This window comes from Magallana gigas, chromosome 1 (genome assembly GCF_963853765.1).
Source record: "Magallana gigas chromosome 1, xbMagGiga1.1, whole genome shotgun sequence".
In the NCBI taxonomy this organism is placed as follows: Eukaryota; Metazoa; Mollusca; class Bivalvia; order Ostreida; family Ostreidae; genus Magallana; species Magallana gigas.
In genome coordinates this window covers 20106982-20119665 of record NC_088853.1, presented here as the reverse complement: position 1 = coordinate 20119665, position 12684 = coordinate 20106982, and the positions used below count along the sequence as shown (strand labels likewise).

General features: G+C 32.5%; 1 protein-coding gene across 1 annotated transcript; it reads right to left on the bottom strand.

Moving 5' to 3' along the window:
* Nucleotides 1-5179: 5179 nt before the first annotated feature.
* LOC105328129 (talin rod domain-containing protein 1) lies at nucleotides 5180-12637 on the bottom strand. The gene is made up of 2 exons (XM_020067184.3): nucleotides 11504-12637; nucleotides 5180-6146 (listed from the first exon to the last, which is right to left on the bottom strand). Exons 1-2 carry the CDS (start codon nucleotides 12291-12293, stop codon nucleotides 5617-5619), a joined length of 1320 nt encoding a protein of 439 aa, XP_019922743.3. The 5' UTR covers nucleotides 12294-12637; the 3' UTR covers nucleotides 5180-5616.
* Between the last annotated feature and the right edge of the window lie 47 nt (nucleotides 12638-12684).

Below are 12684 nucleotides of genomic sequence, written 5' to 3'. Positions count from 1 at the left end.
CCAGCATTATTTAAAATTTGACAGATAAATTGCATTGCATACATGTACCATAAACTTTTCATTTTGAAAAAATCAAAGGATTTTTAATTTTCTTGTTGGAATAAATTAGTATTTCATACTGTCAGTGAACAAATTATCTGTTCAAATGTTGGTATTTTTTGGTTTAATCTTTTAAATAATTATTGTGATTATAGTCTATCAATACTGGTAGGCCTTTTAAACAGGAATTTTAAATGATATACACTTCCATTGGTTCTGTTTTGTTTTTGTTTTTTTTACACAGCAACTAGAAAATATTTCTTCGTCTTCTTGAATACATGTATTGAAGTTTAGGTAAAAGAATGGATAGTGTTTGTTTTGACTTTATGAATTTTTATTTTGTTACTTAATGATAGTAACCTAAATATTTTGACACCAAAACATGCATTGTTTTTGATAATCTTTAAAAAAAAATTTAATCTTAGGAACTATTTGTATAAAATGGAGAATTTGATGTTTCTAAAAAAATAGCTCATTGAAGTGATTTTTCTCTTTAAATTTCTGTGACTAAACTTAAAAGTTTTGAATATCAATATTATGATTTTTATTAATGAACTTCCATACATTTTGCATTGAATTGTAGATTAATTATAATTTTATTTTTTCCAAACACTGTATTTTAATCTACCGGGTAGTATTTTACACTAACTGTTATTTTCTAACTGATAGAATTTCACTTAAGAATGATATGTTATTCAGTGACTTTTTTTTTTTGTTAGTATACAAGTTAAGAGCTGTTTTAAAAATCATCATTGATTGGTTGTCTTAACATTATCATTGACATCATAAATGATTTGATTGTTCTCAATTTGAACACTGTATGTAAGGTAATATTGGCCCCTGTTTTATTTTTGTTCCCTTGACAGCAGGCAAATTTCAGACAGTCACCGTGGAATTCAACAAAAAATCATTGGATCCGATAATTATCCAACATAAACATATTTCTTGGATCCGATAATTATCCAACATAAACACATTTATTGGATCCGATAATTACCCAACATAAACATATTTATTGGATCCGGGTGAATTCAATACAGGGCAAAACTGTTTAAGAAGGGCTGGAAAAAAAACACCGCAAAATTAACCTTGTTTACAGTAACATTTTTCACTGTTTATAACAATGTAGCGTAGAAACCCCCTAATGCCAGTTGTTGTAGTTGTTGTAGCTCGAGTCACATATTGACGTAAATTTGTGTTCATTTTATTTATTCAGTTACAGTTTTAGCGGAGTCTATTAACATTATAATAGCATGTTCCATACATGTCATTATTATAATTGTAAAGTATTCTATTTTTCATTTAATTAATATATTTACACATATATATATATAACGCATGTCCAATGTAATATTATAGTTAATATATTAGTTGTTAATTAGAATCGTTAGAGACTTTGAAATATTAGTGCTGTTTTTAGATTGACCTATATTGTGTTTGGATGTGACCTTGACCTATTAATAATGTATGTAGGTCATGGCTACGTGACCAGTAAACGGGGCAGGGATCATTGTTTTATATTCATTTTTCGACGTACTCTCTCATGAATTTTCTGCATGATTTTTGTGCGGAATCTTGAAATCCAAACCAGCAATCAGCTCCATATGTGTAATATCTAACAAGAAAAAGTTCTTAAATTAATATTCATTTCTTTTTTCTTTAACAATGATTCCATTTCTTTATGGGGCAAAGGTTCCAAAACAAAACAGCTCCAAATTTATCTCATTTCTCATCTTGTTGTAAAAGACTTCATGCTTCATCACAAATTACCACTGTACCCAACCTGTTTACCAATTTTCTTGCTGTTTTTCCCAATTTCCTTTTAGAAGATTTAATGTTTTTAACTTAATTTCATTGGATGGCCCCTCCAAGTTTTTTTGAAACATAGTATTAGATGTACAAATTGTTAACAGATTATATTCCCTACGTTATTGTACGAGTCTGGAAACATCCTCTCACATATAGCTGTTCCTTTTATTTATCTGGCTGTTCCTTTGATTGATCTCACCCCCTTGTGATTAAAATTGCATTTAGTGTAGTTCTCAGGTGTTGCTTATATTGACCATGTTTGATTACAGCATCTCGTATTATAAAGCATTGTAAATTATGACAGTATGATCGTAAATTGTGGCAGTAGTTGCAGCTATATTTTGAAATTTTTTTGCAGCAATATTTAGCTGTCTATATCTAAAGTTTTAAGAGGACTGGATGGACGTGGCCATTTTTAGACTAATTTAATCTTCGGGAGAAGAAGAGCTCTATATTAATTTAAAGATACATGTATATATAATAGAAAAATTTTCAATTTTTGGTAATTATTTTTCCTGAATAGCTAATAGCTATATAAATCATTTTGGAAAATTTAAGGTAGATCTGATGTTTAATTTGTTGACCATCCAGCCTCCTTAAAAATCTTTTTGTTAATCATTTGATAAAAAAGAAAAAGAATATTCGAAAATGCCCCCCCCCCCCCTCCCCAAACAAATGTCATCAAACATGGTCATTTATAGGCCAACATCCTGCTATGTTCTACGAATGAGATGTCTAACTTATTAGATATTTATTGGTAAGAGATGTACCGATATGTGTTAATACCTGTAATAATCATTTTGTGTTGACACACTTTTGAACACACATTGTCTTCGTCTTGCAGTCTTGCTGCTTTGTATGTAAATTAATGGTCAGTGTTGCTTAATTGTGACTTGTTCGTTTCGATTTTTTCCTTTGCAACACAAAAAGGATGTGTTCATGTTTGTAGTGCGAGATTAAGAATATTTTGTAATTTCTTTTTTTTTTTTTCGAACAAAACTTTTAATATTGATTACCTGAGGTAATGCATATCATTTTTCTTTTTTTATATATTTTTGCATGTGAGAGCAAAATTCCAATTATATGTTATGTTATTTTGAAACCCATCAATATCCTTGGCATTGAATATTCGCATGGAATTCTTCACACCACTCAGAGTATAGACCAGGAGAAATTAAAGATTAGGGGAAATAACTACTGGAGAAGCACATATTTTCGGCGGGTCAAAATTTTATTGTTTTTAAAACCATACAAATAAGATTTGGTTGGCATTTAATTTCGTCATATCGTTATCTCTAAATTGTATCACGTGTCAACTTTGAATTCATTAAAACTTCGGTTTAAAAAATTATCATGGATTAAATTTCGTTGATTTATACTGCCAACGAAAATAAAGAAATTAAATCCTCAACGAATATTTCTGCTTCTACAGTATGTTAACCATTTATTTACCTCTGTTGTCCTCAGTGATTTGACCAGTGTAAACCAACCATTAGTCGTAAGATTTTGAAATTTTACACAAGTTCGAGGTTACTTACACTTATTCAGTTAACTGTAAATTAAATTTTCGACATTTTTTTGGTGTGGTGTTTAAATAACACATATCTTTTTTTTAATGCTGTGTCATTGTGGTGTATTTTCCTCTGTTCTTTTTTTTTATTTTAGAATTCCGTCCATTTAGTTTGAATTCAATGATTATAGTTTGATTTTAGTGTTTGTAATGTTTTTGACAGGGGAATTGATTAATTTAAGATTTAAGACTTCAGTCTCTTAATTAGAATTCTTAATTTGATATTTTTCACTTTTTTATCAAGGAAAAATTTTGTGCTCCTGGGATTTAACCATGCTTTATGGAGGCGTGAAATGTTTGTTTCTTTGCTCTAAGTACACAGACAAAGTCTTTTTCTAGTAACTCTTCTAAATGTACTTCCCTCTTTTGTACCCCTTTATTTAATTGTACTTGCATTCTGTTTTTCGCTTATTTCTTGACAAATAAAGAAAATGATTACATCATTAACACAATTCTTAGTTGTTTATTTCCTGGGCCTTTACATATTTTTGAAATAGATTTCCTTGAAAAGGATGTAAATGAAGTTTTTAAATGTGTTCAACAAGTACCAGAAAATGAATAAACCCAAGCTTGGTATCTGTATCCTGCATAATCATATCTAGTGTACATTTAAGGTGGCTCACTACACCTTGAAATATTTTTTCTAAAATCAGCTGCAGAAAATTACTCGATTATGATAGATATCATAATGGATAAGAAGTGTTTAAGTCAAATAGGCCAAAAATGTGCAATATTAGATGAAAAGTTACATTTTCGAAAATTTGATTCAGTAAACATGAACAAAAGCTCCAGGCAGATTCAAACTCATGATCTGCGGTTCAGAAGCCCAGTACTTTAACCACTGAGTAAGATATACAACGGAATCAAACAATATAATGTTTAAAAAAAAATTTAAATTGCCATCTTTTGACGTAGTGTCTTAAAAAGTATAAGTCTGGGTGTAGTGAGGTACCTTAAAGCTGAACACTACTCAAAAATGTCTCGGAAGATTGAACCCCTCAATTTTTTTTTTTACATACGATTGCACAACTTTTGGCTGACGCGTAGTACTGTGGAATCGTCTACTTTTGTGAGGGTCAATATTCATGGGTTGTGGGTTTTTTTAATGTAATTTCGTGAATGCACTGGTTTTCAGTTTCAGTAGAAAAACTATATCTTTCATATGATATTAGGTTTTTTGTCAAGGATGTAAATTTGTGGATGATGGTTATCCTTGAATACCAAGAAAATTGAGCCACCCCAAATTATAATGATTCCATAGTATTCCCTAAGTTGTCTTAGATTTTTTGCACTTATTTCTTGTCGTTTGCATTTTGTGTGTGTACATGATGCATTAAATGACCTATTACAGTATATTTGATGTTCCTTTGCTCCTGGGTTAGAAAAGGTGCAGAAAATATAATTTTATTGTAATTGAATAACACAGTGACATTAAAATGTATAATGTCCACAAAAACGAGACCTCTACATCGAAACATTTCGAACTGTTCAGAGGACTGTATGTAGCTAATATATAATATAACCTTGGGGTTGTTGGGATAGCTGCGGAGAAGTAAAAATATTTTTTAACTGTTAAGAGGACTGGCTTACAATGCCTTTTACGAGTCGTGTTCAGCTTTTAATGGATAGTGGCACAGTTAGTGACATGAGGTGTGGATCTCTTTCGAACACTTTTTCCTGACATTCCTTTTGTCTATCTGTTTTCCCCATACCCCCTCTCTCTCTCTTTCTCTCTCTCTCTCTCTAAGGAAAACCAATAAGTAGATGGTATTGAGGCTTTTTACTATAATAACTGTGGTGAAATTATCAACTACCATACAGAAACTTCATGCATCAACAAATACTACCAACATTATAACAGTACATCTACACTTCATTCATAAAATCAATATGAGAGTGATTTACACAAAGGTAACTTTTTTCCTATACAAATGACTAACAGTTAAAAAATAAACCTGTTTTTAAATGATCATGACTAGGAGGAGTATATCAATTTGATTTTTCAAGTGACTAAAGTTGCGTGGTTTTTCCTAATAAATATATATTCTATAAAGAACATACACATGTAAAACTGTATTTCTTACAATTGTAATGCTTCATGTCAATAAATATTCAAAATCTACTTTTTTTCGTGGAGCAAATCAAGGTAAAGGTAAAATAAACTAGTTTTTCTACCGTCAGTACATAAGGTACTTTGATTATCTTGATGCCGCTGAATGTCCAGAAGTTTCCGAGGACGGACTGCCCGGAATCGTCATTTCCTCTGGACTGTAACGAGTCCCTCGCTCAGAATACCCATCCACATTCCCAGAATTTTGTTCACTTTGACGCAAATCGCCACTATTGCTGCTAGCCAAAGGAGATTGTTCACGTAAAAGCTGAGTGAATTTTTCGTGTGGGGGGCTCTCGGGAGATTTGCCGTGTGCTGGAAACTCTTCCCGAAATAAATTGGCCAAGTGGCGGGGTGGAGAGTTATTTCCCTTGGCAGACGTAGAATTATTATCACAGTTACTTCCCTTGTCACTAGAGTGAGTGGAGTTTAGGTGAGAGGATTGTTCACTTTCGTGATATCGCTGAAGAATCTCGTGGATTTGGACGGAAGAACGGTCAACATTGTCCATGCACATGCGCAGTTTGTCCTTGTGATGTGAGGTCATGAGGTCATAGGAAAGTTCACGAACCGTGCGACACAGCTGGATACAGGCAGAGACGATGCTCATACAGGCCGCTGTTGAAATGAAAAAAATCATGGAGTTACTCACAGTGCAATAATATTATGTCCGAGCAAGAGGGGGGCAGGCTGAAATATTGAATTCAAATTTCTTTAATTTTTAAAGTAAAATTACAGAAAATCTTGGACCCCCCTTCGAAAAATTTAAATATCCTCCCCCCCCCCCCCCCCCCCAACATACCAATGGAAAAAATGTTTTGGATCAGCGCATGAATAATCTTTTTGTAATGATTATTATATCAATGACTTGAATTTGTAACAAATTAAAATTGACAGGCAAATTGGAATACTAGAAGCTGGAAAACAATAGTACTATTTTGTTCCCACTGGCAGTAAAAAAATGACATAATGACAGTTTTCTTGCAAATAAACATGGACTTTATTTCTGCTTGGGCCTGAATAAACCTACTTACAACAGATGCAATTTATTAGCTTGAAAAATGGGTGACAAGTACTTGACATATCATTTGGGAAATAAACACAGCATATAAATTGACACTTGTGTAAATGATGGAGATATATACTAAAAGTAGATTTTCGTAATTTTTTTTTTTAATGTACGGTTACTTATTTGTAACAGATGGCAGCTGAACATAAAGAAGGATTTATTAATCGTCAGTTGGTTTCATATGAAAGATGTTTTTTTTTCCATTAAGAGATATTTCTTCACGGCAATCACTTGTAATCTGATAATATCAACTTCAGCATATGTTTTTTTTCAATAGACATTACGATGAAAAAATTTTTCTGTCAATAAAGATATCAAGGAGAGAGCACATATTTTTTCTCCCCTGTTAATCAAGATAAAAGTGAGATAAATATGAGGGTGGGTGGGGATAGATAATGTGTGGTAAGTGTGGGAGATGCATGCACCATTACAGGACATTGCAAAATTTGCAATTTGTTGATCAATAACTGTACTAGCTATCTGACACTAACAATTTGACACTTTAATACAAACACTAGCTTAATTGCAACTCCCTTTCAGTCCAACATTTTAATATATTATTATCAAGATATATATTAACTATCGAGATTAAAATTCCCATAGCCCAATCCAGCTGAAATCAAATTCACTGAACAATTAAGCTAGCTGTTATGTTTAATTAAATTAAAAAAAATTAAAAACCCTGAAAATTTTCTCAAAAACACTGGAGACCTCCTTCAACAGTTATATAAAAATCTACAAATCATCAAGTGACGACCAAATTTTTCCTGAGGATTTTTACTGAAGTGCTGTTGTGCCTCCATTGACAATTATCTACTTCAGTCCGACCACTTAACAATGGGTGTGTCGCGCTTCCTGTCTGGCTATCTGCTGTACAATGCTAGAGTGATTGTTCAATAACTTTACAGGGTGGAGCCTTCATTTTACAATCGACTCTGGGCTAGCTAGCTTAGCACCCTGTGGGGTGAAAATTCTGGGCATGAAAAATTTATTATGCGCATGTTGAATTATATTGCAATGGGATTATGTCATGCCGGTGTATATATAATTATGCCCTTTTCGCACATGCTGTTGTTGTTTAAAAGTTTTAACCACTTGAATCAACTTAAACTTTGTGCGATTCTTAAGTTTTTAATCTATTTCTCTCCATGAGGTATATTTTTGTCTCTTCTGGTCTTATTTTTTTTTCCATTTTTTTTCCATTTTGCAATACTGTATCTATAAACTATTAGAGCTTAAGTTCAGAATGGCCTCATTTTAATATATATACTTTTTTGAATTTCTAATCAAAACTAAGGCCTAGATTAAATCATATACGAAAATGAATGTATTAGATGCAAATGCAAATGCAAATTGAACAGATTGAACATGTTGAAATAATTAATTGATTATTCATGAACTGAAAAGTAAGTTTTACCAAATTTATTATGGCTCATCTCATTTGCAAATGCCTTCATTATAAAAGAGATCGATAAAAAAATTGAATTATAATTTTTTTAAATTTTCATCATAAAAGAGAATTTCTGCATTAAAAACACATTTTCGAATGAACTTTAAGTTAGGGGTTCAGTTCTTCACTATATTGTCAAAGTGAATTATAAAATTGCATGGCTTCATTATTTGTTATAAAATGACAGTTGTCATTATAAGGATGCTTAGACTTACGGATGGTAGACTTTGTTAATTATTTTAATCAACTTTGTACTGCTTGATAATAAATCTATATCATGAAATTGTAGATGAAGAATGTACACAATTATCTCCACCTTGAAATTCTAACCCACAATTATATTTAACTACATAAATAATTACAAATATATATATATCAACAAATATATTTTTTTTAATTTCGATCAAGTTAAAAATTTATTCTTAACATGGTGTCATAAATTCAAAACCCCTTAGCTGTTTAGAGGCCAGTCAAAAGGTATAGCAACAATACCTGGCCTTTGTGTCGGATGTACCTGTGTGTTTTAACATATTTCTCAGGTAAATTAACACAAAGTGGGGCCACACCCACCGATTTACATCACAGCCCGGCAAGCTGACATCAGGTCCCTTCCCAGTATAGACACAGAAAATCATTGACCTGGTTTCCAGCTGGGGGCTAGGTGGTGGCAATTCATTTTGAAAATATTGACTTTCTAATTGACAGTTGATTTATTATCTAAGCATCTGTAGGGAGTCTCTCAAATTTTGACGGGGCCCTTGGGAAATCTAACGCTTCACTGTGAAGCAGTTCACAGCTTACAGATTACATTGTTTTACTAGTAAAATGTGGGTGGGGAAAGGAGTACATTTGGGGGATGAATATGACAAAATTGATATTAAATTGTTTGATTAATAAATCTGATTTAGTCATATTAAATCAGTTTCATTATTAAACATGTTAACTTTCTTTCCTTTTAGAATAAAAAAAAATATACATTAATTGTACCTTAAGCTAATACATGTATGAAATCAAACATGTCATTTTTACAATTAATCAATTAACATAAGGCATTGGAATTAATTTATTAAAAAATGTTCATAATACTTAGTCTATTATATAACTTTGAGCAGAAGATGGCCTTGAACTTTAAATAGCTAATCTTCCCATGAGAGAGAGAGAGGGTGAGAGAGAGAGAGAGAGAGAGAGAAAGAGAGAGAGAAAGAGAGAGAGAGAGAAGAGGTGTGCATTGAAAAAAATAATTGAATACTTCATGTTATCAAGTGTCAGGACCATTTATCGATAAGGCTTATGTTTGCACTTTGCAGTAAAAGGGCAAAATACAGTTCAGAGCAAAAATACCAATAATCCCCATCATCACAAAATCTTTACCCATTAATAACTTTTGATATTGCAAATATGGATATTTCAAGTGTATGTATCCTTATTATATAGTGAAAATTTTTAGGTTCTTTGTTTAACCCTGGTAGATGTATCTTGAATCCTTGAGTATATATATACATGTATGTCTCAAAGTTCCTTGATGAGGGCCAAGTTCAAGATTATATAGTGGCCAAATTTGGCATGATCAGGAAGCTTAAAATAAGCAATTATCTTACATGTATAAAAATAATATTTTCAGCATTTTCTCAGAAATTGGTTTTTGACCAGGTTATATGACCTTGACTTTCAATTTGACTTTGGGTATTATGATTTTATTTGTTGGCAAAAACTATTTTTGTCTTTTTCGGCAATTAAGACTGCAGAACATTAACTGACAAGATTAAAAATATACAGCTTACATCAATTTTAAAACATTTGTAATGAAATGAGCGGGGACAAATTGACACAGACGTTTGAGGAAAAATTGAATTGGGATCCTCTCATATTTGCTGATACATGTACTAAGTAAAATATTTTTCCATTGCTTTAACTTATATCGCAAGTTGGAAATGCTGAAGTGGATTGAAAATACACTTCCTATAACTACAGTTTCAATTCAATGTTTTTTCCAGATGTCCATAGCAATTTGTCAGAATGCTTGCTACATTGTAGTTGATGTTCTGTGGTCTGATATTTAAAGTCCTAGTATTTTTTTTTTTTTACCAAAACATATCATTACAAGCATTTTGTCATATATTTAAACAAGAGTTAGGGTATGTGACATCTGTCAATATTTATTTAATGTACCAACTACATTATAATCATATAAAATACTTTGAAATTCATTATTTCAAAATTTTCAAATATCATAATTATATTTGACTAAAAAATAAGTTTTTTCAAAACTTCTTAGAAAAGTAAAAAATATACCGGTAAACGCCCCAACATTATTCAAACTCATGACTTATAAATTTGAGTGAACGCCATAACCCATTGCACAATGCTGTTAAGTAACGATTTTAGGAAAGGAAATTTTTTTTTTTTTAAATTATACTTGATTTTATTTTTTATTTTGATAGGAAGTACATCTAAATCACAATATGAAAGTGCAGCTAGACCCACACCACCTTGAACACAATGAAAAATGAAAAGTGATTGAATTGCTTGTATAATATTTTAGAAGGATCAAACTTGCAGTTCCTGAATTCAACTAATCAAATCTAGCTACATCATCACATGATCATGTCAATGACACTTAGGGGTCAGTTTATATTGTGACAATGAGCAGCCGGCCACCTTTTAATATGTACAATAAATGTGATAAATGCGGCATAAAAATATATTATATCATGTATATATATATAATATCCTATTGTAATTTTTTCCCAAATTTATAATACATGTTAAGTCTTGTAAATGATGTCATTGGTGTTATTGAAATTGAAATAAATCAATAAATTTCACAATTGCAGAACTTTCAAATCCATGGTTAACATTAGGCTACTATATTGTTTTTGGATTAAATTAGGGAACAACAGAAGATTCTTACAAGATTATTCATAAAATCTTGACTTCATTCATTTCTACATGAATAAGATATTTCCATTGGACCTTTACAGTTATTTAATGAGAGGCTTATAGAAAAGGGCTTGTTTGCTTTCACGCTCTTGACACAAACTTTATTCTCTTTTAACATGTTTAAGTACCGTATGATAATATTCTGATTGCAAAATTCACACCTTGAGTGCTAGGGTTCTTTCACCAGCTGATAATAGTTATAGGGATGATGCCATTAATATTGAAATTGGGAAAACTTGCAACTTTTTGGAGAATATTGGGATTCCGAAAGTCATGTACGTGTGAATCGAAACCTACCATTACTTTGGTATTCTAATGTTTATTTGTAGACTTTATTAAACTTTACTAAAGGTTGCAATATGAAACATATACCGGAAGTTTAATTTTTCCCAAATATTATTACTCCTTAATATTAAGTGTGGATATTGTAAGTTATTTAATATAATTATTTGATATATCCGCAGTTTATGATTATAGACAATCCTGAGCCCCAAGACCTAATTGTTTGATGCTTACCAAGAATCGACTTCTGTACATCCCTTGCTTCGGGAGACAACACAGCCTCTTTGCCGACGAAGTCTTCCTCCGTGGCGAAAGTGACAAGAGCTTGGGCAGTGGTGGAAACTGGGTCACAGAAGTTGATGAAGCGAGCATGATACCTGGTGCTGGGGTGAGATTTGTATGTTTTAATACTGGCGATTAGACATCCTGCCGCACAAGTCACGCTTTTGACGCACAGTTTGAACTGGTCTCTTGTTCCTTCATCACGTACCTTTTCGTCGGCAGACTTGCATATATTCGTTAGTACCGATATGTGTTTAGAAATGTTTGAACACAGGTCGATGATTAGCTGCGGAGATAGGTCGTCCACTCGGGTCTTTTTTAGCCGATTGCAGCTTAACTTTATCTCTAAGCCGGCTAAGGATATAGAATACCGATCGACAAGTCCTGGTATTGCTTGACAACAGTCTTTAAAAGATATTGCACAAATGTAAGAAACATGACTACACAGTTCCATGAAAGTTACCACAGTCGAAGTGAGCTCAGTCAAGCCTTCGCAGATTTCCACCGATTTTGTGGTGATCATGTGAACATAATTAATAACGCTTTTCATCAACGTCTTAATCGTTTTGGCGCTGGCGATAATTCTTTCGCTGACCTGCACAAACGTTGACTTGCTGGATATGGTATCAGTTCTAATGGGCCTAGCATCACACGACAGGATCAAAAGCTCTGCTACCGACTGCAAAGTACTGTGACATCGTTCACACGTCCCTGTTAATGTCCTTATGTTGTTGTAGCTCATCCTTAAACATAAATCTCATGACTTTTCTACTAAGCCTAAAATTACACAACTACAAACTCGCGAGCCTAAAAACAGCTGATGCCATTTCTCCCTCCGTGTACCCCAAAGAACTTGAAAAATCAATGTCTCGGAAGAAGCATTTTTTAGATAACATAATGTGCAACGTTTCGATTTGCTGCACGCACTATCATAAGGCATTCATAAATATTATCGCAGAAACACAATAAATATTTTGCAAACATGAGTTTCTTCGTTCGTCGGTATCGGCTTCCTCCTTTTGTGATGTATGAGTAGGCGTGGTCACTTTCAACAGCAGGAAGTAGTTTTTAGCAAATCACGTCAATGGTCACGTACAACGCGCGATTTCCCGTTTGCCCTTTTACGGTCTAAA

Coding starts and splice junctions, on each gene's coding strand:
- LOC105328129 (XM_020067184.3), bottom strand. CDS start 12,293: ATGAGCTACAACAACATAAGGACATTAACAGGGACGTGTGAACGATGT. Junction 6,147..11,503: donor TGTACAGAAGTCGATTCTTG/GTAAGCATCAAA, acceptor TCATTTCAACAG/CGGCCTGTATGAGCATCGTC.